Here is an 18828-nt window from a genome sequence, read left to right as displayed (position 1 = left end):
CAGGAATATTAGCGGCGCAGCACTGCAAAAACAGAATCTCTCTCTCTCCCGCTCCCTCCTTCCATCCATGGTACCTAGTTCTGTATCAATTCAAACGAGAGGTGGCAAATTTAAAACCAATATGAGGAAATACTCCGTTACACATTCATCAGTAACCTATGCAACTCATTGCCACGATATAACACCCATCGATCTATCCGTCCCAATACACATCTATCTAATCGAATCAATCTATCTATTCTCATACGCCCCCTCTATCTGTCCTCGTACACCCCCTCTATCTAATTTAATCTATCTATCCCCATCCGCCCCCTCTATCTATCCTCGTCCACCGCTTCCCTCAATCTACCTCCATCCACCCACTCTATCTATCCCTATCCACCCCCTCCCTTGATCTATCTATCCCCAACCACCCCCGCTCCATCTATCTATCCATCCCCAACCACCCCCTCCCTCGATCTATGTATCTATCTATCTATTGATCTATTTATTCCCATACACCCTCTCTATCTATGTATCGTCGTACACCCCCTCTGTCTAAGCTAATGGATCTATCTAATCGCTTTTTTAGATTCTCATCTTTCTCTCCCCAAGCTGGAAGAAAGTGGCTCCCTTTGATTTAGACGCCAGCAGGTGACCCCGAAAGGGTTTAATGCAGAGACTAATGATGCCCCCTAACCTCTGAGTGTGTCTCCTGGGAGCTACGTCTGCAGCCATCTTATTTTTCAAACTGATTCACAGTTTGTTCACAGCCAATCCTGGGAACAGCTGGAGCCGCACAGGCTGACCTCGAGGCCTCAGCTGATTGTGCAGGGCGCAGCAGGGCCTATGTCCGTCACAGCCGAGAGCTCGCAGAGGCGGGATCTCCCCTGCAGGGGAGCCGCATGGAAGGCTTGGCAGTTAGTGGGGGACTGACGGGATCGTGTGGAGGGCTTGGTGCCGGCGTGGGGTGGCACAACGAGCAGGGGCAAAGAGGCCTCAACTGGAACGCTGCCAAATTCCCCCCGGGCTTTTCCGTCAGAGCCTTCGCCCTCCTGCAGCCGACTTCTCAGTCTGAGCTTAGAGAGCCACGTACGGGGGTGAGGCCCTTCGATCTCACTTCCAGCCATTTGGGTCATTTGCATCCAGTGCCTGATGCCTGCCGGGCCGCGGCTGGGCTCAGCCGGCTCTCTAGCGCTGATTGCTGCGCCCCCAGCACTGACCCCAGCGCCCTGGGGAAGGGTTTAATTAGGACCCGGGGACCGAACAGCAAGTGTCACCAGGTGCTCGTGAACCTCCAGGTTAATGGCATAGCAGCCTCGTTTCCTAGCCTTCTGCTGCCCAGCATACTTGGCTCTGCAAGGGTGCCAGACTGCACCCGAGTTTGTTATTGTAGGGTTGCCTGGGGGTGCTGGGCTTCCACTTCTCTGCCTTCCCAACCCAGCCAGAAAGCAGAAGAGAGGAGAGCAGTGCCTGGTGGTAGCTGGGCCTGGGGAGAGCTGGGGCCAGCGCTGATGGAGCAAACCCCAGCAATGGGGCAGTTGCAGCGCTCCTAGCCAGCCAGGGCAGGCAGCTGTGCTGGAGACAGGAAAAAGAATCCAGGAGCCCCGCAGATCTTTGTTTGCTCGGCAAGCATCAGTGCCACCAGCTCCCACAACGTGGCAGGGGATGTGCCATCCCCGCCGGCGATGGGAATGGAGCAGACACACTGCTGGAGAACAGCCAGTAAAGCGGGCACTGAGTGCGTGGGTGAAGGCACGCTGCACCCTGCGTGAGTGGGCACGCTGGAGCCAGGAGCAGGAACAGGAAAGAACAGCTCTGCTTTGAGTGGTTGTGTCTCTTGTTATAAATCCACCAAGAGCCCGTGACAGAGGGCTAACCATAGGAGAGAAAGAAAGAATCAACATCTGCTCAGCTTGGAGAGTGTGTCCTGGCTCCGTGAAACCTCGTCCCCTCCAAGCTGCTTCCCCTCAGAGCTGTAAGTGCTTTGCCAGGAAGATGTGTTCAGAAGCAAAGCCCCAAGTGCACCTTATTAAAACCATCTCACATCTTGCCCTGGGCTCGCTGGGACCTATTAGCAGGGATGCAGGGGGGCCCGGGCCTGCCCATCAGTATGCAGGAGAGCACAGCCCCCCTTTCCTAGGTACTGTTCTTTGGCCAGCTCAGATTTGTGGGTAGTGGGGGGTCCCCTGGATCTTGGCACCGCTAAGGCCAGTGTGGAGAATACTGAGGCTGCAGCACAAGGCTGATGGGCGGGTAAATTCCAGACCTATGAAAGGCAGCATTCTGGGACCGGGCTCCATGCGCCAGTCACCAAAAACACCCTATAGGGCTGAGCAGAGCAACCCCAGCAGAGGGATGGGGCATGCCTGGGGCTTCTCTGTCAGGGTTTATAGACATGCACCAGGTGACTCCACTCAGGGTGACGTGCTCCCTGCAGCCCACACTACTGTGGGAGACCCAGCCCAGATAAGGTGAGGAGGTTACTCTGGGACTGGACCATAGCCAGGGCTACCTGTCCCCTGGCTGTGCCACCCAGCAACGCTGCAGCATGACCAGCTTCCACACAGGGAAGTCTCTGCAGTCTGGGATGGCTTGGCCACGGAGCTGCCGCCAGGATGGAGGAGCAAGGGACAGAGGCCAGGGGGATGGGTCTGCACAAGGTATGTGTGTGCTGGTGGGGGCAGTTTGGGGATGAGACCTGCCTGGCTCACTCCGCAGGCAGGCAAGGAGGGACACTGAGTGTTATACTCAGAACCGTGACATGGGGAACTCCTGTCCCAGGGGAAATTCTATCAGATCATAATCTGGTTTTGCCCCAAAACATGACCAAAAAAAGTCAAAATCTGGGCATTTTTCATGAAATAAAACATTCCAAAAATATTTGGTTTTGAATGTATTGTTTGGACTGTTCATTAATGACATTATAGGCTTGCATGGTGCAGCATATTGACATCGGAGTCTGAAGCATAAAATGGAAACAAAAAGTTTCCGGTGAAAATTTAGATGAAATTGTTACATTCCCGCAAAACATTTCAATTTCATGGAATCAGCATTTTCCAATGGAAAATTTCTGGCTGGCTCTTCTTGTAACTAAGAGACCAGTTCATCCAGGCCTAGTCAAGAACCAAGCTGCAGCCCCCACCCATACTCAGTGCGGGGAAAGAAACCCACCTGGGTCAGGTCAGGAGCTGGGGCAGTGGGGAGTGCCAGCTAGGGAGCTGACAATGGGGATGTGGGGAGGGCTGGGGAATCGCCAGCTATGAGTCTGTCTGACCTACCTCCCCGCTGGGGGAAGCTGACTGCTCCCCCTGCCCCCCAGCATTAGCACGGCCATAGGACAGAGTCTGTATTGCCCCAGAAACAATACGATCGTGTCAGGTTCCTGCTGGGTGTGCCAGGGCGGAGGGGTGAGGTGCCACAGCACATTTGCTCATCAGGGAGCTGTTTGCAGGGGCTCGGCCCAGCAGCAGCTCCAGCTCCCAGCGCTGACACATATTTCACCAGCACGCTCCTTTCCCGGCAGTGCAGGAGCCTCAGACTGCTGAATATTAACCGTGTTGACTTTCCCGCCTCTCAGTGGCTCCAAACTTTATATATATTTATTGTCTTTCTCCCAGATACTAAAAGTTTTTGGATGCTAAATATTCCCTGCCAGGAGCTGCCTCTCTAGCTATTATTATTAGCAACTGCAAATATTAAATATTTAAAAGCATGGGTTCCCGGCTCTCTCTAACAGCACAGAGCACGTCGAGAAATCCGGGCTATGCCTGCAGCCCCGTCATGGTTGGATGGAGAGCTCTGTATAAAACTCAGCACCGAGGAAACTGGTGCTAATAAAATTAGGATCCCTGATCCCTGGCCTTAACGTTGAATCAATCTCTCGATATCCTAGTGTCTAGCTGTTGGACTGTTTATCTGTCGCCATTCCTAGAGTCTAGTCCTTCTCTTCCGAAATCTTAACCTATCTATCCCACTACATCCCCTTTATCTGTCATCTACCTATCTATCTTTCACCTAAAATCCTAGTAACTATCTCTCCATCCCTAGAGCCTAGTCGGTCTATCGACTCTGTTTTCTCTATTGTTCTCTCTCTCTCTCTCTCTCTGAAGGCCCCCTGGTTTTCAGCAGCCGGATAGACTTGCTCGCTGAGCTGCGCACAAAGACTCTGCTGTGTTTCCCCCTTGGAGGATCCAGCATGCCAGGAGCCGGCCAGCGTGGAGGAGAAGCTGAGGCTATTTTTTTGCCAACTTGACTGTATCCAAGTTGCCTTTCATCAGTGGGGCCGCTCAGTTGGAGAACCTCTGCACAGGGCGCGAGGGTGGCTGCACAGGAAGCAGAGCCAGGAAACTAAGACGGATTATTTTGCTCTTTGTTCCATGAGAGACGGGGAACCTCATCCTTTGCTTGGGCCAAGTCCTGCATCCCCAGATGTCCCCCATGACTTCATCAGGCTTTTGGTCAGGCCCTGCGATGGAGGGAGGAGAAGTGCAGGGGTGGGGTGCAGCCACCCAGAAACCTGGGATCAGGAGCAGCAGCAGGCAGGGGAAGAGAAGCGGAGGGGGACACAGAATGGCATCTTGCAATGTACAGGCTGCTTCCTCCCTCAGAACTGAGTGGCTTCTGAGGGGACTGGCTTTGCCAGCCCGGCGGGGAAGACCTGGGTTCAAATATTGGGGATGGACCCAGGGTTTCAGGAATGGCAGGCAAGCAACACAGCCACCACATTGTTTAGCACAATCAGCATGACTCAGGGGCATCGGCAGAGCTGGAGTGGGAGCCCAGGACTGGGACAGCAGGGGGGCTGTGGGTCAGCATTGAGGGGCTTCCGCAGAACTCCAGGAGGAGCCCAGGGCTGGGATACGAGGAGGGGGCTATGGGTTGGAAGTGGGGAGCACGGTTAGAACTTGCCCAGCTCTTGCTCATGCTCTGTCTGGTGCCAGCAGGTGCCACCACTCCCTGCTCCCAGCATTGACCTGTTCCCGGCTCTGCGGGCCACCACTTACCCAGTGTGCTGGCCTTGCCCTCCCCAATCCAGGCCAGGATCTCCTTCTCCCCTACAAACGGCTCCTCTCCGCTCCCGCTGTCAGTCTCCCTGTCCACCAGCAAAAGCCCCTGGGTCTCGGCCAGGATGCCCTCTTGGGCCGTGTCAATCACGGGCTGGAGAATGAATCCGTCCAGCTCCACCTTGGGTTCCTCGAAGGCCTGGCTGGTGTGCACGGCAGGCTCCAGGACGCCTTCCTCCAGGGACTTGGAAACCAGCGGGGACAAGTCAGTGGGCATGCTGGGCAGGGAGTCCTGAGGGCTGGCGCTCACCCTTGGCCTTTGTTCCAGCTGGGGTGGCCCAGCTGCAGAGCCCCATGGCGTCGGGGGCTCCTCCCTCTCGGCTTCCCCTGAGACATCCTCCGCGTTGGGCTCCGTGTGGCTTGCAGCAGCTGGTGCAGAGGGCGAGCTCTCAAGCCCCGTGGCGCCGGTGGCTCCTGGCAGTCCAGTAATTGTGACAGCAGCCTGGGCTGGTCCTGCTGCAGGGACTTGGTTAGTAACTGTGCCAGGGAGCGTGGGACCCAGTGCAGGGGAGCGGGCAGGCTCCGTGATTGCCAGCGATGGCTGTAGGAGGCTGATGGCTGCTGCTGCCACCATCTGCCCCCTCCTGGTCACCGGCCAGTTGGTCCCTGCTGGCTTGTAGGGGCCCACAGCCATGATCTGGGTGATGCCAAAAGGCAGTGTTGGGGGACCCACAGTCTGCTCCGCTGACCCGTCCCCGGACAGTGCTGCAGCCAAGTACACATCCTCCCCCTCCAGCTCCTGTGGCCGCGGCTGGCCGGCTATCATTGCCCAGGCTGGGCTGGGCTGCGTGGCAGGTTCACGGCTGGCTGGCTCGCTGTGCCTGGCTGGTGCCACCCAAGGGTCAGAGCGGGTGGGTTCTGGGGATGGAATCCCCTGGGCGGGATGAGTGACCGCGCCTTCGCCTTGCAGCTCAGCCTGCTTGTCTCTCAGCTCCCAGGCTGGGCCAGGCAGGCTGGGCAGCGTTTCCTCTGTGCCCGGGGGTTCATCCAGAGACTCCAAGCCCAGAGGCCTGTGGGTGCCCGTGCCAGCTCTCTCCCTGGGATCCTTGGAGCCAGAGCTCTCAGTGCTGGCTGCTGGGCTGCCAGTCAAGGAAATAAGTCTCTCAGTAAAGCTCACGGCTTTGCCCTTCCTCTCCGTGAAGCTGTACTCCACAGCACCGCTGCCTTCGCTGCTCCAGGGGTGGGGATGGGCGGAGGGGGGCGCTCCTGGCTCCTCAGCGTGGTGGGGGAGTAGTGCATGCAGGTGGGCCCTGGGGAGGGCAAGTAGCGGCAGGATGGAGGTGGCACCCTCCTCACTGGAGGTGACCTCCCCAGAGGAATCCTCCCCATCCTCCCCAGGGGGTGGCAGCCCCAGGCCTCCCGCCTGGGGGTAGTCGCCTCGGACGCTGGAGTCGGGGAGCGGCAGGTCGAGAGCAGCCTCCTCCAGGGGACCGAGAGTGTCTCCTGGGGTCAGGGTGCCAGCTGGGTGCAGAGACAGTCCACTGGCTGCCGGCATCAGGGTGCTGTCAGAGCTCCAGCCCTGTCTTCCTTCCTCTGCGCTGGCTGCTGTCTCTGCCACCCCCTGAGTACCCATCAGTGACTCTCCCATCCCGCTGGTATCGGTCGCGTGCCCTGCCCAAGGACTGTTGCTGGCTGGGGGCTGGTCAGTGGGAGCCCCACGGCTGTGCTGGGGGAGCGGCGGTGTCAGGTGGAGGGTCCATTGCGGCTGTTCTTTCTGGCTGGAAGCGGATGGCGAGGGGGGCGCTGGGGTTGTCCCCGTCTGCGGGTGCCACGGGTGTGTTGATCCCCTTTGCTCTGCAAAAAGCCGGAGATGTTGGTTAGCAGAAGGCCCTGGGGCATGGGCAAGGGAGCAGCGAGGAGGCATGGATCACACACCCGGCTACACCAGGAGTCCCCCTCTACATACAGTAATCGGACAACAGCAGGACCCACACAGGCCAAAGGGAAGGGGCCAATCCTGGCAGTGCAGGGCTTTGACTGCAGAACTCCCATTGTGCCCATCCTGGCTCCTGGTCACACTGATTTCAGCAGGGCTAGGGGGAGAATCTGCCATGCGCTGGGGATGTGACTCATCGCTAGGGCACCAGGGGAGAGACACAGCAGACAGCTGAGTCCTGTTCATTCGGCTTCCCTTCCCGGCCCCCCCGAGTCCCATACTAGTCATTATGGATGATGAGTTGTTAAGCATGGACAATGTGCTCGGAGCTGTACAAGACCCGATGCCCTGAGGGGAGAGCCTCACCCACGCGGGAGCCTGTAACCATTGTGGCGCTCATTGCCGAGGCTCGTCTCAGTGCTGGGATGGTGTGACTGTAAACGCTTGGGTTTTGGTGGGCCAGTGCAGAACACGGAGGTGTTTCATGTTGGCAGAGGGGAAGGGGTATGTGTGTGGGTCAGAGCACAGTAATAGGAGTCAGGACTCCTGGGTTCTCTTCCTGGCTCTGGAAGGGGAGTGTGGTCTGGTGGTTAGAGCAGGGAGGGCTGGCATCAGGACTCCTGGGTTCTCTACAGGACTCTGACGGCCTCACCTAGGGCCAAATTTTCAAACCAGGTAGGGATGCGGTGGCATGGACGGAGCTGTGCCTGATGTGCTGACACGGGCACTGCATTTGTGCATTGTGACAAACCCAGGCCAGTGGGATCCAGGAGTCTGGTAGAGGGCAAATATACTGGTCACTGGATGAGTAGTTTTCTGTTCCCTGAGTGACCAGAGCAGGGGCTGCACTAGAGTAATCAGGAACCTGCTAGAACCAATTCAGGCAGACAGGCGGATTAGAACACCTGCAGCCAATCAAGGCAGGCTAATCAGGGCACCTGGGTTTAAAAAGGAGCTCGCTCCAGTCATATGGGGGGGGGGGGCAGAGGGGAGGAAGTGCGTGTGAGAGGAGCTGGGAGCAAGAGGTGCAAGGAGCGGAGTGGGTGTGGGTGTGCTGCTGGAGGACTAAGTACAAGCGTTATCAGACACCAGGAGGAAGGTCCTGTGGTGAGGATAAAGACGATGTTTGGAGGAGGCCTTGGGGAAGTAGCCCAGGGAGTTGTAGCTGTCATGCAGCTGTTACAGGAGGCACTATAGACAGCTGCAATCCACAGGGCCCTGGGCTGGAACCCGGAGTAGAGGGGGGGCCTGGGTTCCCCCCATGCCTCCCAACTCCTGATCAGACACAGGAGAAGTTGATCCAGACTGTGGGGAAGATCACTGAGGTGAGCAAATCTGCCAAAAAAGCGCAGGACCCACCAAGGTAGAGGAGGAACTTCGTCACAGCGTGTACATCAGCTACGTGTGTGTGTGAACGGCCAGATGGAGCTACTGCACCTGCATGTGAGAGAATCATTTGTGCAAATTCAATATGCAAAAAATACCAACGCTTTCAGCCACGTGCCCTGGCTCTGCCTTGCCAGGACTCTTGGGGGCAGGCTGTGGGTACACAACGTGGGGGGATCCTGGGACAGAAAGCACCTCTGTGCACAAGGGGCTGAGGAGAGGTGCTACGGAGTGGCTGGACGCCCGTCACCCCGGCCCCCCTCCTTGGGCTGTGATGAGCACTGAGCACGCAGTTACGCAGCCCTGCTCTCTGCTGCCATATCATTACAAGGACTTGATAATGGCCTTTACTGATGAGCAGCAGCAGATCCTAGCTAGGCAAGGTTGCCATGGCTACTGGCTCCTCATCACTCAGGCAACATCTGGGGAGGAGGCTCCCCCACTCTGAAGGCCTTGTTAGTTGCCAGGGGATGGGGGGGCTGCACATGATGCTCTCTCTCCCGGTGGGGGAGGGGAGACCGCCCTTTGTCCAAGAGAGGCTGCCTCAGGTGTGGGGGGGGAGGGGGAAATGTGGGAGATGGGGTGGAGAAAGGGGCAGGAAAGGAACCAACAGTCCCTGGGAGCTGGGGGGTGGGGGGAGGGAGAGCAAGGGAGCTGTTTGTACAGGCAGTGAATTCAGTGTGGATGGGAGGGAGTGGGGCGAAGGGAGGGGTGCCCTTGCATGGGGCAGGGAGTCTGTGGACAAGGAGGGAAGGGGGCAGAGTGAGCTGGGACGGCGGGGGGGGGGGAATGGTGTTATATTGTTGGGGCTCTCTGGCTCACTGCCCCCACCTCCCTGAGCCCCTCACAGGGACCTGGTCTTGTCTGCGCCGCACCCGGCCCGACGGGGCCCCGATCCTTGGGAGTGTAGATGCTCCCATGATACAGTGAACAAGAGGTCAGGCCAGGGCAGAGCAGGAGTAACCCTGTGGACATCGATGGAACTGCAGGTGTAATGAGTGGACTGACTGTCCTCAGAATGGGGTGAAATTGGCACGGCCAGGTGGGAAATGCAAATCACTCAGATCATGGGGCTGTCCTGGCGAACGCATGGGCAGATGGTCAGTCCTGCATTATAAAGCTGCAGCGTCTGCAAAGAATTCCACTTCACCCTCCCCCACACCCTGGAAAGAGGTTAATTAGAGATACTCACTGTAGCCGACCTGCCCCTCGGCCTGCCCATCCACTTCATTGGAGAGGGGGTAGGTGCCTTCCCCTGCATGGGCCTTGGCAGTGGGCTTGGCTGCGGGGAGGATCTCGACTGCGTTGTCCACTCTGCCTTTCATCTCCTGCGCCAGGCCAGGGGCGGATGTGAGGCCCTCCCAAGCGTTCCTGTCCACGCCCTGGGCTTGTCCCTCGCGCTGCAGCTGGAAGTAACGGCCATTCAGCCCTGAGGAGATGCTCTTCTTGATGGATTCAGGGCTGTGGGGCAGATGGCTGGGTTCATCCAGAGCAGCGGGGCTCAGCTGCTCGGGCTCGTTGGCAGCGGATGATGCCCCCATGCTATCCTGGACCACAGTGCTAGCGACTCCTTCCTGGGGGAGCTCTGGGGCAGGGCTTTGGGAAGTTGGCTGCGGATCAGCTGACAGGGGCCCCTGTGTGATGCCAGCATGCCAGGTTAGCTGAAAGGCATCGGTGGTCTCTCCCAGGCCTGGGGCGTCTCTTTCCTCAGAGGACAGCTGGCTGGGGCCAGGAGTCTCCTCCCAGCGGCCTGTGGTGAAGCCCAGTGGCTCATGGGCTCCCTGGTTGCTGCTCACCCCATGCGCTGGTGCCTGGTCGACCATATTCAGAGACTGATCTTCCCCCGGCCCAGCCGGAAAGGAGACTGAAGAGGGTTTTGGAGACACAGTGTCAGCCAGAACCCCGGCCCCTTCCAGAGCGGGAGCTATCGTGGCTGCTGCCCTCTCGGATCCCACCTGGGGGGCCTGGCTAGCCGTCACCAGCTGCAGCTGTTCGTCCTCCGTCAGGACTGGCCCCAGCAGCTTGTGCCGTGGGTTGTAGCGATCGCGGGTGATCTCCCTGGAGTCCCCGGACATGCTGGGGTCCTTGTGCTCCTTGGGAATCAGCTCGTTTCGCGCCTCGGCATGCTCCACCAAGACGTTGTCAATGCCCAGAGGGTCAGGCCCCGCCGGCTCCCATCCATCCAGATCCTGCTCCGGCTGCCAGCGGTCCAGGCTGCTCTCTGTTTTCTCAGGCCTCAACTCGTCTGGTTTCTTCTGTGACGGGGACGGCTGCTGACCTGCTGCAAAGAGACGAACAAGCAGGAGCTGACACAGGCTGCTCTGATCCAAATGGACAGAGACGAGAACCGGGTGTGTGCTAACAGGGACTCAGTGGGATTCACTCAGCAAGGGCAGGAAATCCCCCTGCGAACCAGGCCTGGACCCAGAACCAGGTGAAACCTGGGGGCCTGGAAGTCTCATTTGGCTCTGGCCCCTACGAGGCTGCAGGAGTGTTGGGGAGATGAAGCCTTGCGAGTGAGCGTGAGGGGTGGGGGCACAGGAACGCTAGGATGAGCCCGTTTCCTGTTTGAGTCACTAATGGACAGTGTGAGAGGCAGCTGACCAAGCGATTTGCACCATCCCCAGGGAGTAATGGGGGGATCTCCAAGCCCTGTGCCAGGTTCGTTAATGGAAGGGTCACCACACGCAAAGCAGGGCCATGGCACAGGTGGGAAACCGAGCCATGGGAGGTGTGTAGAGGGATTCAGGGTCATGGGGGGGGGGCGGCGCAGGGACAGGCAGGCACCAAGGCTGTGCGGTGGGTGGGTGGGTGACGCAGGGATTAGATGGGCACCAGAGCTGTGGGGCGGGTGGGTGATGCAGGGATAGGAGGCCACCAGGGCTGCGGGGCGGGTGGGTGATGCAGGGACAGGTGTGCACCAGGGTCATGGGGGTGGAGTATAGCACAGAGACAGGCAGGCACCAGGTTGTGGGGTGGGTGGGTGACAGAGACAGATGTGCACCAGGGTCATGGGGGGTGGGGGTGTAGCACAGAGACAGGCAGGCAACAGGGCTGTGGGGTGGATGGGTGACGCAGGGATTAGACGGGCACCAAGGCTGTGGGGCAGGTAGGTAGTGTAGGGATAGGAGGGCACCAGAGCTGTGGGGTGGGTGGGTGGTACAGGGATAGGCGGGCACCAGGGTTGTGGCGCAGGTGGGTGGTACAGGGATAGGCGGGCACCAGGGTTGTGGTGCAGGCGGGTGGCACAGGGACTAGACAGGCACCAGGGCTGCAGGGTGGGTGGGTGACACAGGGACTAGACAGGCACCAGGGTCCTGGGGCGGGTGGGTGGTGCAGGGATAGGTGGGCATCAGGGTCGTGGGGCAGGTGGGTGGTTTTAATGACATGGAGGGGGATTCTGGATCAGGAACTGGACAGGCCCATCATCCCTGGTCCGATCGATCCCTGGAACGGATACCCTCACACCCACCTACCTTTGTAGCAGTAGGCGTCAAACTTGGAGGCTGGGTCCGGGAAGCCTGTTCGGTTGGGGAACTGGTACATGGTCCTCACACCCGGCTCGTCTCCGCCACATTTTTTACGTGGGGTCCTGATTGGGTAGCGGACGCTTCCATCAGCCAGCCAGCCTGGGTCGCACTGATCCAAGCCGTCCCTCCAGGCTAAGTACAGCTGGCCCGTGGTGGCTAGCGAGGCCCCGCGGCTCTGGCAGTGCTTCCTGGCTCCCTGAGATGTCAGCCGTCTGGGCGTGGAGACGTAGAACACTTTCCCTGCAAGGGGAAGAAAAGCCCATTGCTACATACAGCTCACCAGTCACCCGGCTCATGGCTGCACTGCAGCCATCTCTGGGGTGGAATGCAATCACAGCTTAACAGTGCTGTATAACAGCTGGGGTGTGAACTGAAGCCTAGTGGTGCAACAGAGCCATTGACTTTGCTAGAGTGATGCTGACTTATGCCAGTTGAGGAGCTGGGCCTCTTGCATCCAATAGAAGCTGTACGAGGGATGGCAGGTTCATGCTGGCATCCAGCCAAGATGTGTGAGCTGGCCCTGCCTAGGCCTGGGAACCTTTGCTACCAGTCAGCACTCAGGGCCCCACCTCCCCTCTCCTCTGGGGAAAAGCCCTTCCAGCAGCACAGCGCCCGCTGTCATCCTACCAGAGAGCTGGGGCAGAACTGTCTCCGAAGGGCAAACACCACCACCACTTGCTGAGACCCTAGGGTCTCCCCTCCAAGCATTGGCCAGACCTCCTCCTGCTTAGCTTGCAAGGCCTGGCACAGCACAAATCCCAGGGAAACAGGAGGTGCAGCTGTCGCATCACCGAGTCACCCCACCACTCAAGGTCACCAGAACGGCATCAGGTGCAAAGAGGTAATAAATTCTCCTTTGCTCCGTTTGCTGACATGGCCGTGAAATCAGCATCCGTCAGCCAGGGAGCTCGCAGCAGAGGAATGCATTTTTAAAGCCTTCATTGCTTAAGCAATAAGGCACAGCCAGGTGCACGGTGCTTCTCAGTTTATCACCGTCTCCTGGGGGTGGCATGCAGCCAGCGGTGTGTCGCCAATCCATCAGGAGCTGCCCGGCGCTGGCTGAGGATCGACCCTCAGGGAGCCTTTTATTGACTCTCAAAGAGCAGCAGGAGAGGCTGCGGGTGGAGGGGAGATGGCCAGGGCTTGGCATCAAGGACCCTGCTCCCTGCCCTGAACCTCTTGGGGTAGAAATCCTCCTGGCTTCTCTACACCCAGCAGGGACTGGGGACCCCGCTGGAGAGACGCTCCCAGCCCAGAGGTGCCGGGGGAAATAACTGCCCCCCTCCAGCCATGTCCCAGCCCCCGAAAGCAGGCAGCAGGAGGGGCCCTTTGGGGCTGCCTAGGAAAGCGTTGTCGGGAATGGGCCCCCGCCTCAGGCTTGCCTCGGAGCTCCCTGGCGTAGCAGTAGACATCATAGGCTTCGCTGGCTTCCCGCTCCCCGTAGCTGCGGATGCCCGGGAGGCTGCTGCGGTCTCCGTAGCAGCCAGGCCTGGAGAGCGTGATGGGGTATCTGTGGGGAGCAGGTGCAGAGCAGTGGTCATGGGCCTGGATCAGCCCTTGTCCTGCCCGTCCCACAAGCCTCGGACAGCCACAGAACAGATGCTTCCTCCGTGTTGCTATGCTTTAAAGCAGGAAACATAGAGTGCAAAGGGGGAGATGGGGGGAGGGGGAAATGTCATAGCTTCACAGCATCCCCACTGGTGTCTGCAGGGAGCTGGGGTGGGGGTAGGGGCCTGGTGTCTCCACAGGGGGCCCTTTGACAGCAGAGATGCCAAGCCCCGGCTCTCAGAATTTGTGACAGATCTGGCTGCATGACACTCAGGCGGCAGCACATTGATCTAGCAGAGGATCACTCGCCATGGGGAACCGCGCTGGAATCAAGCAGCCGTCACTTTGATTCAGGTCAGAAGCTGAGGGTGTCTGATGGCAATTTCAATGATAATGGAGAAGAGGTGGAGGGGGAAAAAATCTTTTTCTATAGAGGAGAGCCGGGGGCCCAGGGGGATGGAGAGATGTAGCGGGGCGGGGGGTGAGCTGAAGCAGTAGAGATGGGAGATGTAAGTACAGATCCATGTCCTGAACCCAAAGGAGAACTGTCCTCTGTGGTTAGCTGTTTGCTAACAGCAGAAGGGCAGCCTCAAAGTGCCTGGCAGGGATTAACCACCTTCCACCCCCAACTCTCAGGCTGGTCAGGGTCATTCTCCCCAGTCTGTGGATGGGGAAACGTAGGCACAGAGCAGGGACATGACTCGCTCAGGGTCACACAGAGAGTCAGTGGCAGAGATGGGAGCCGATCTGTGCACATGGGACAGGCCTGCACTGTGCACCAGTTACCAAACCCCTTGCCTGATCTGCAGACACAAAGGTGTTTTGCACACACATTTTGCATGTGCAGGAACCTGCTTTGGGCAGATTTTGCAGGCTGCTGCCATCTGAATCTATGGCTCAGTGGCTGCTGCTTAGCTGGATGCCTCTGGGCCACCGGCATGGCTCCTTTGCTGGGTCAGGGCTGTGTTACGGGAGCCTGGACCCACAGGAAAATAGGGATCTAGGGCCTCCAAAGGAGGGATACAACATCACATCGATTCCCAGGGCTCCGGTGCTGCCAGGCATGGTGCAAGATGCAGAAACGAAGCAGCCGCGTTGCACTGGGAAGCTGTCCCATAATCCCAACCCCATCACCAAGCGCCCACTCTCCAACAGGGCTACTCCCTAAGCCGCATCCTGACAGCGCCCAGGATCCGGGGGCGCCCTCGTTTACCGGACAGTCTGGTCAGCCAGCCAACCAGCATCGCAGTTGTCATAGCCGTCTTCAAAGGCAGCCTGCAGGTGACGCGGGGAGGCAATGACGGCGGAGTTCTCCCGGCAGGTGTGCTGGGCCTCGGGGAAGGTCAGCGCGTAGCGGTTGCTGGCGGCTCGGTAGTGGAACACCACGCCTGGGGAGAAGGGGACATGCGGGGCGTGAACAGGGGACAATGCTGACAGGGGCTGCGCAGGGAGAAAGGAGCCCCCCTGCCCCCCAATCAGCCCAGAGACAATTTGTCTTAGGAACAAAGTAAATTCTACACTGGTGAAAGGGGCTGGATTGATAGCCCTGGAGCCTGCTGTTTTCTGTTTATCCACAGAGAAGGTGTTTGCCCAAAGTGACACAGCTGGGGACATAAGGCAGCTGTCTGGATTTTCAGGCCCCCCCCGATCACACTCACCTCGCAGCACTGGGAATAGTCCTGGCTCCCAGTCCTCCCCTTGCTGTAACCCACTAGACCCCCACTCCCATCCCGGAGCCAGCAGCAGACCCCTCTGAAAGAGCAAAGCAAATCACGTGCAAGGCCCCAGTCTGCAAGCACTACAGCCCTGCGGAGCCGCTAGAGCTCCAAGGGGAAGCCTCAGGAGGAGGCTGAGAAGCAGCCAGCAGCATTCGCTCGTGGAGCATTGACAGCGCCAGAACGGGGCTATGTGCAGACAGAGGAGGAGTCACTAGCCATGTGCTGTCAGGGTGGAAAGACTCCATCAGTTCCCCTTGGACACCAGCTGGATGTGCAGCCTGAGCACGAGCCATTCGCATCAGCGGGAAGCTGCTTACGGGGGCGCCCAAGTGACTACACTGCAAGTTACTGAGACTCCAGCGTCCCGGGGTGAAGAGATGGTGCACCCCTGCACATGACACACACACCTACATACAGCCAGACAGTCCTGCCAACAAAGGAGAGACCCCCAGAGCCAGCGGCCCCAGAGCCAGGGCTGCCCTGAGAGATAGCAGTGCCACTGCCTACTCTGCTATTATACCGTGCAGCAGCAGCTGCAGTGATCCCGGCTGCCCCCAGGGCTGAGTTCACCTCCAGCTCCTGGGACTGGCAGCACACGGCAATGGCTGGGCTCTGGCCAGCCTGGAGTAGCCGACACTCCCACAGTGGCTCTCCCGTAGGCATCCAATGGGAAACTAATCACCTGCTTGGCTTGTGCATCACCGCAGAGGTGGGGGTGAGGGATGCAGAGCAGCAGGTGACAGAAGAAGTGTACACTCTGGTGCTAGGCCTGCATGGCTCACGACCCCTATCCTGCCGGCGTGCCCCTCCCCCCACACGCTGCCATGCGTCTAGCTCACCCGTGACCTCCAGGGGCAGCAGGTCCTGCTCGTCATCGACACCGGCCACCACCTCGCAGCGGTAGAGCCCAGCGTCGCTGGCCCGCACCGCACTGATCATCAGGGTGGCATTGTAGCGGTTGCTGGGGTAGCCAGGCAGGGACACCCTCCCCTCGTAGGCTTTCACCACCTTCACCACATTATCCTTGGCCACCAGGACTGGCACGTCCTCTTTCTGCCCAGATGCCGCCTGCACCTTGCTCCATTTGATGCGAGGAGGGTCTGGTGGCTCATTGGGTCCCAGCGAGGCTGAAGGCTGGAGCAAGAAGAGGCATGGCAAGGCCACTGGCTCAGCCAGCCCCACACGCAGCGGCTGGTGCTGGACCTTGTTGATGCGAATCACCTTCCCATTGTCCTGGGAGCCTGCAGGAGAGAGAGATAAAGAGGAGAGGGGATCAGAGGGAGGTGTAACCCTGGGGAGAGCGTGACACCCCTGTGATGGGCACAGCAGAGGGAAAGAGACAGAGACGCATGTTCTGGCCAAAGCATCTCAGACTCAGAACCGACCCCAAGCTCAAATCGGAACCGACTCCAGGGTGCAGAAAAGTCCCTTGCATTTCCCCCGACAGTTTCATTCTCGCTGTGGCCGGCTGGGATCCGGCAGTGCTGGGCTGCCACCGGGAAGCTATTGGGGTCCATTTCCAGCCCCCAGCCCCATGATGATGAGCATTCAGCCCAGGTCTTCCACATGGTCCCCAAGCTTCTGTGATCCATTCCCACTGGGCAACTCTCAGAGCGTCCATTCCCTGGGAGCGTCACACGGCGAGGACAGGGCAAGAGCAAGCAGCCCTGTCGATCCCTCGCTGACACCTGCAGACTCACGCGCAGGCAAGGGGCAGTTTATACCAGCGCCAGTGGCTGCACCCCTCCTGGCTGGTATCCATTCCCCCTGCAGGCCTGCGATCACTCCCACACTGCAGACACTGGGTGCGCTTTCTGGATGACTGGTATAAATCAAGTGAGCTGCGGCAGGAAGCAGGGTCCTGCTCAGTGCAGGGGGATGCAGATCAGCTCTGGTTACTAGCGTTCACCCCCTTGGCCCTGGAGCTGCGGCAGGTGCTGAGACAGCCTGAACCAGACCCGCCAGGTCAGAAGGCCCCTGGGCTGTGGTGGTATCCCCTGTCGAAGCTCAGCTTCGGATCTCCAGCACTGAGCTGGAAAAATCCTCTGCAGAACAGCATGGCAGGCTCCCACCAAGCCAGGCTGGGAGCACAGAGCAAGGCCCTGCCGCCTTTGTTCACAAGGAAAAGCCCTGTAGACATCAATGGGCCCCAGTGTGACCTCGCTGCTGGGGAGGATACCGGTTACCTGGGGGCAGGTGAGAGCAGGATCAGAGGAGCGAGTCTGTGGTCAGCATACACCTGCTGCTGCACTGACAGATGCACTGCAAGGGACCTCCAGCCAGCCCCCAGGTTCTGTAGCACCATAGAGCTATCTGCTACCTCTGCAGCAGATGGCACAGGGCATGGCTAGAAGCAGGCCTCTGGCTAGGCTGGACGGCCCATGACTCTCTTCTGCTAGGACCCTTTTCCGTGCTCTTACATAGCACACACAGTGCTGGAGATGCTGGGATGGCTTTAGCAGCAGAGCTGTCTGGGTATGAAAGGGTGGCAGGCAATCTGGTCCCGGCAGGCAGCTAGGTTGATTGGCCCAAGCTGTGCTTAATTGCATGAGTGCTGACACCTGCAGCAGGGAGCCTGGGATAAAAGCAGCCCTGGCAAACCTGGGCTATTGTCACTGGGGCTGGGATGCAGGTGCAGTGATGGGAGGGGTGACCTGGGCAGGTTCTTTAGCGAGTGGAAGATAAAGTAGCTAAATATCAGCTTAGATCAGGAGTCCTTTCTAAGCTGCAATTAACAATTCTCCTTCTTAATTGCATGTTTTCAACCCTCTTCTCTCCTCTCAAACGTACTCTGAACCCCCGCCCCCAGGGCTCTGCTTTGCCATAGGCAAGAATAAAAGCTGAGTCTCCTGTGAGAAAATGCAGCAGGTGCCTCCTCCAGAGAGGGGAGTCTGAATGCAAAATGGAAGGTGCCTCTGAAGGAAGGAGGCAGGGGCCTGAGACGGGAGGGATCTAGGCTCCGGTCCTGGCAGGGTCTGACTCTGGTCAAGTCCTTACATCTCCTTCTCTGGAAAATCGGGTTAATGAACCTTCCTTTCCCCCAGCCAATACTGTGAACCTCAAATGATCACAGACCATGAAGCAGTCATCAAAAATCATAAGTTTGGCTTCCTAGTGAAGAGATTTAAACAGGATGATAACTAGAGGGTTCTTTCCTTCTGCTTTCTGGTGATGGGGCCATTTTCCATCTCTTCTCTGCAACCAGCAGAGCCAGAAACTTACCCTTTTGAAATAAAATGAAAGCTGAGACTTGCACTTAATCCCATGAATCCAGAGGCTGGGGCTTAAAGAAAATGCTGTGAGGCTGGTGATATAACTGGGAGCGCTGCCCTGAAGAGCTGCCTGGCATAGTGAGGCCTGATCTAGGTTGGGGCCTCTAGGAGCTACCCCAATTCACATGATAAGGAGGGAGGGGGAGTTTTTGAGATACAGGCCAGAGACTGGACCCTCCCCCCTCCCCACTACCAGCAATGCAACCCCATCTCCCTGAGCTTCTTCTAGCCAAATGGTGTGGCCATGTTACCAGCCTGTCCTTGCCAAATGTGACATGCCCAGGCCAGAGGCTCTGTTCCTCCCCATGTTCCTCCAGCCGGGGCCCCACTGCTAAGAGCTTCCTATGGCAGCCAGACTATTGAGTGGACAGTGGACAGGGGGCACTGAGCTAAAGGCCCTTTGCCATGCCTATTGGGTTGCCATGGCACCCACAGAGTCCACCCCTGCCCCGG

The 18828-nt window shown here is 58.4% G+C and overlaps 1 protein-coding gene across 3 annotated transcripts in view; it reads right to left on the bottom strand.

Annotated features, from left to right (window-relative positions):
- NCAN (neurocan) overlaps positions 1-18828 on the bottom strand; it is a 77358-nt gene that overhangs the window by 21302 nt on the left and 37228 nt on the right. The window contains exons 3-9 of one of the 3 annotated variants that reach the window (XM_030540673.1): positions 15943-16344; positions 14599-14773; positions 13220-13347; positions 11784-12077; positions 9500-10588; positions 8281-8358; positions 4986-6839 (exon numbers count right to left, since the gene is read on the bottom strand). In XM_030540673.1, coding sequence (XP_030396533.1) covers positions 4986-6839; positions 8281-8358; positions 9500-10588; positions 11784-12077; positions 13220-13347; positions 14599-14773; positions 15943-16344 — 4020 coding nt within the window. The remainder of the gene's footprint in view (positions 1-4985; positions 6840-8280; positions 8359-9499; positions 10589-11783; positions 12078-13219; positions 13348-14598; positions 14774-15942; positions 16345-18828) is intronic. The other 2 variants (XM_030540675.1, XM_030540676.1) reach the window with 2 other exon arrangements.

This window comes from Gopherus evgoodei, chromosome 22 (genome assembly GCF_007399415.2).
Source record: "Gopherus evgoodei ecotype Sinaloan lineage chromosome 22, rGopEvg1_v1.p, whole genome shotgun sequence".
Lineage (NCBI taxonomy): Eukaryota > Metazoa > Chordata > Testudines > Testudinidae > Gopherus > Gopherus evgoodei.
Note: the sequence above shows the minus strand (reverse complement) of the source record. Positions and strands in the feature narration are given on the sequence as shown.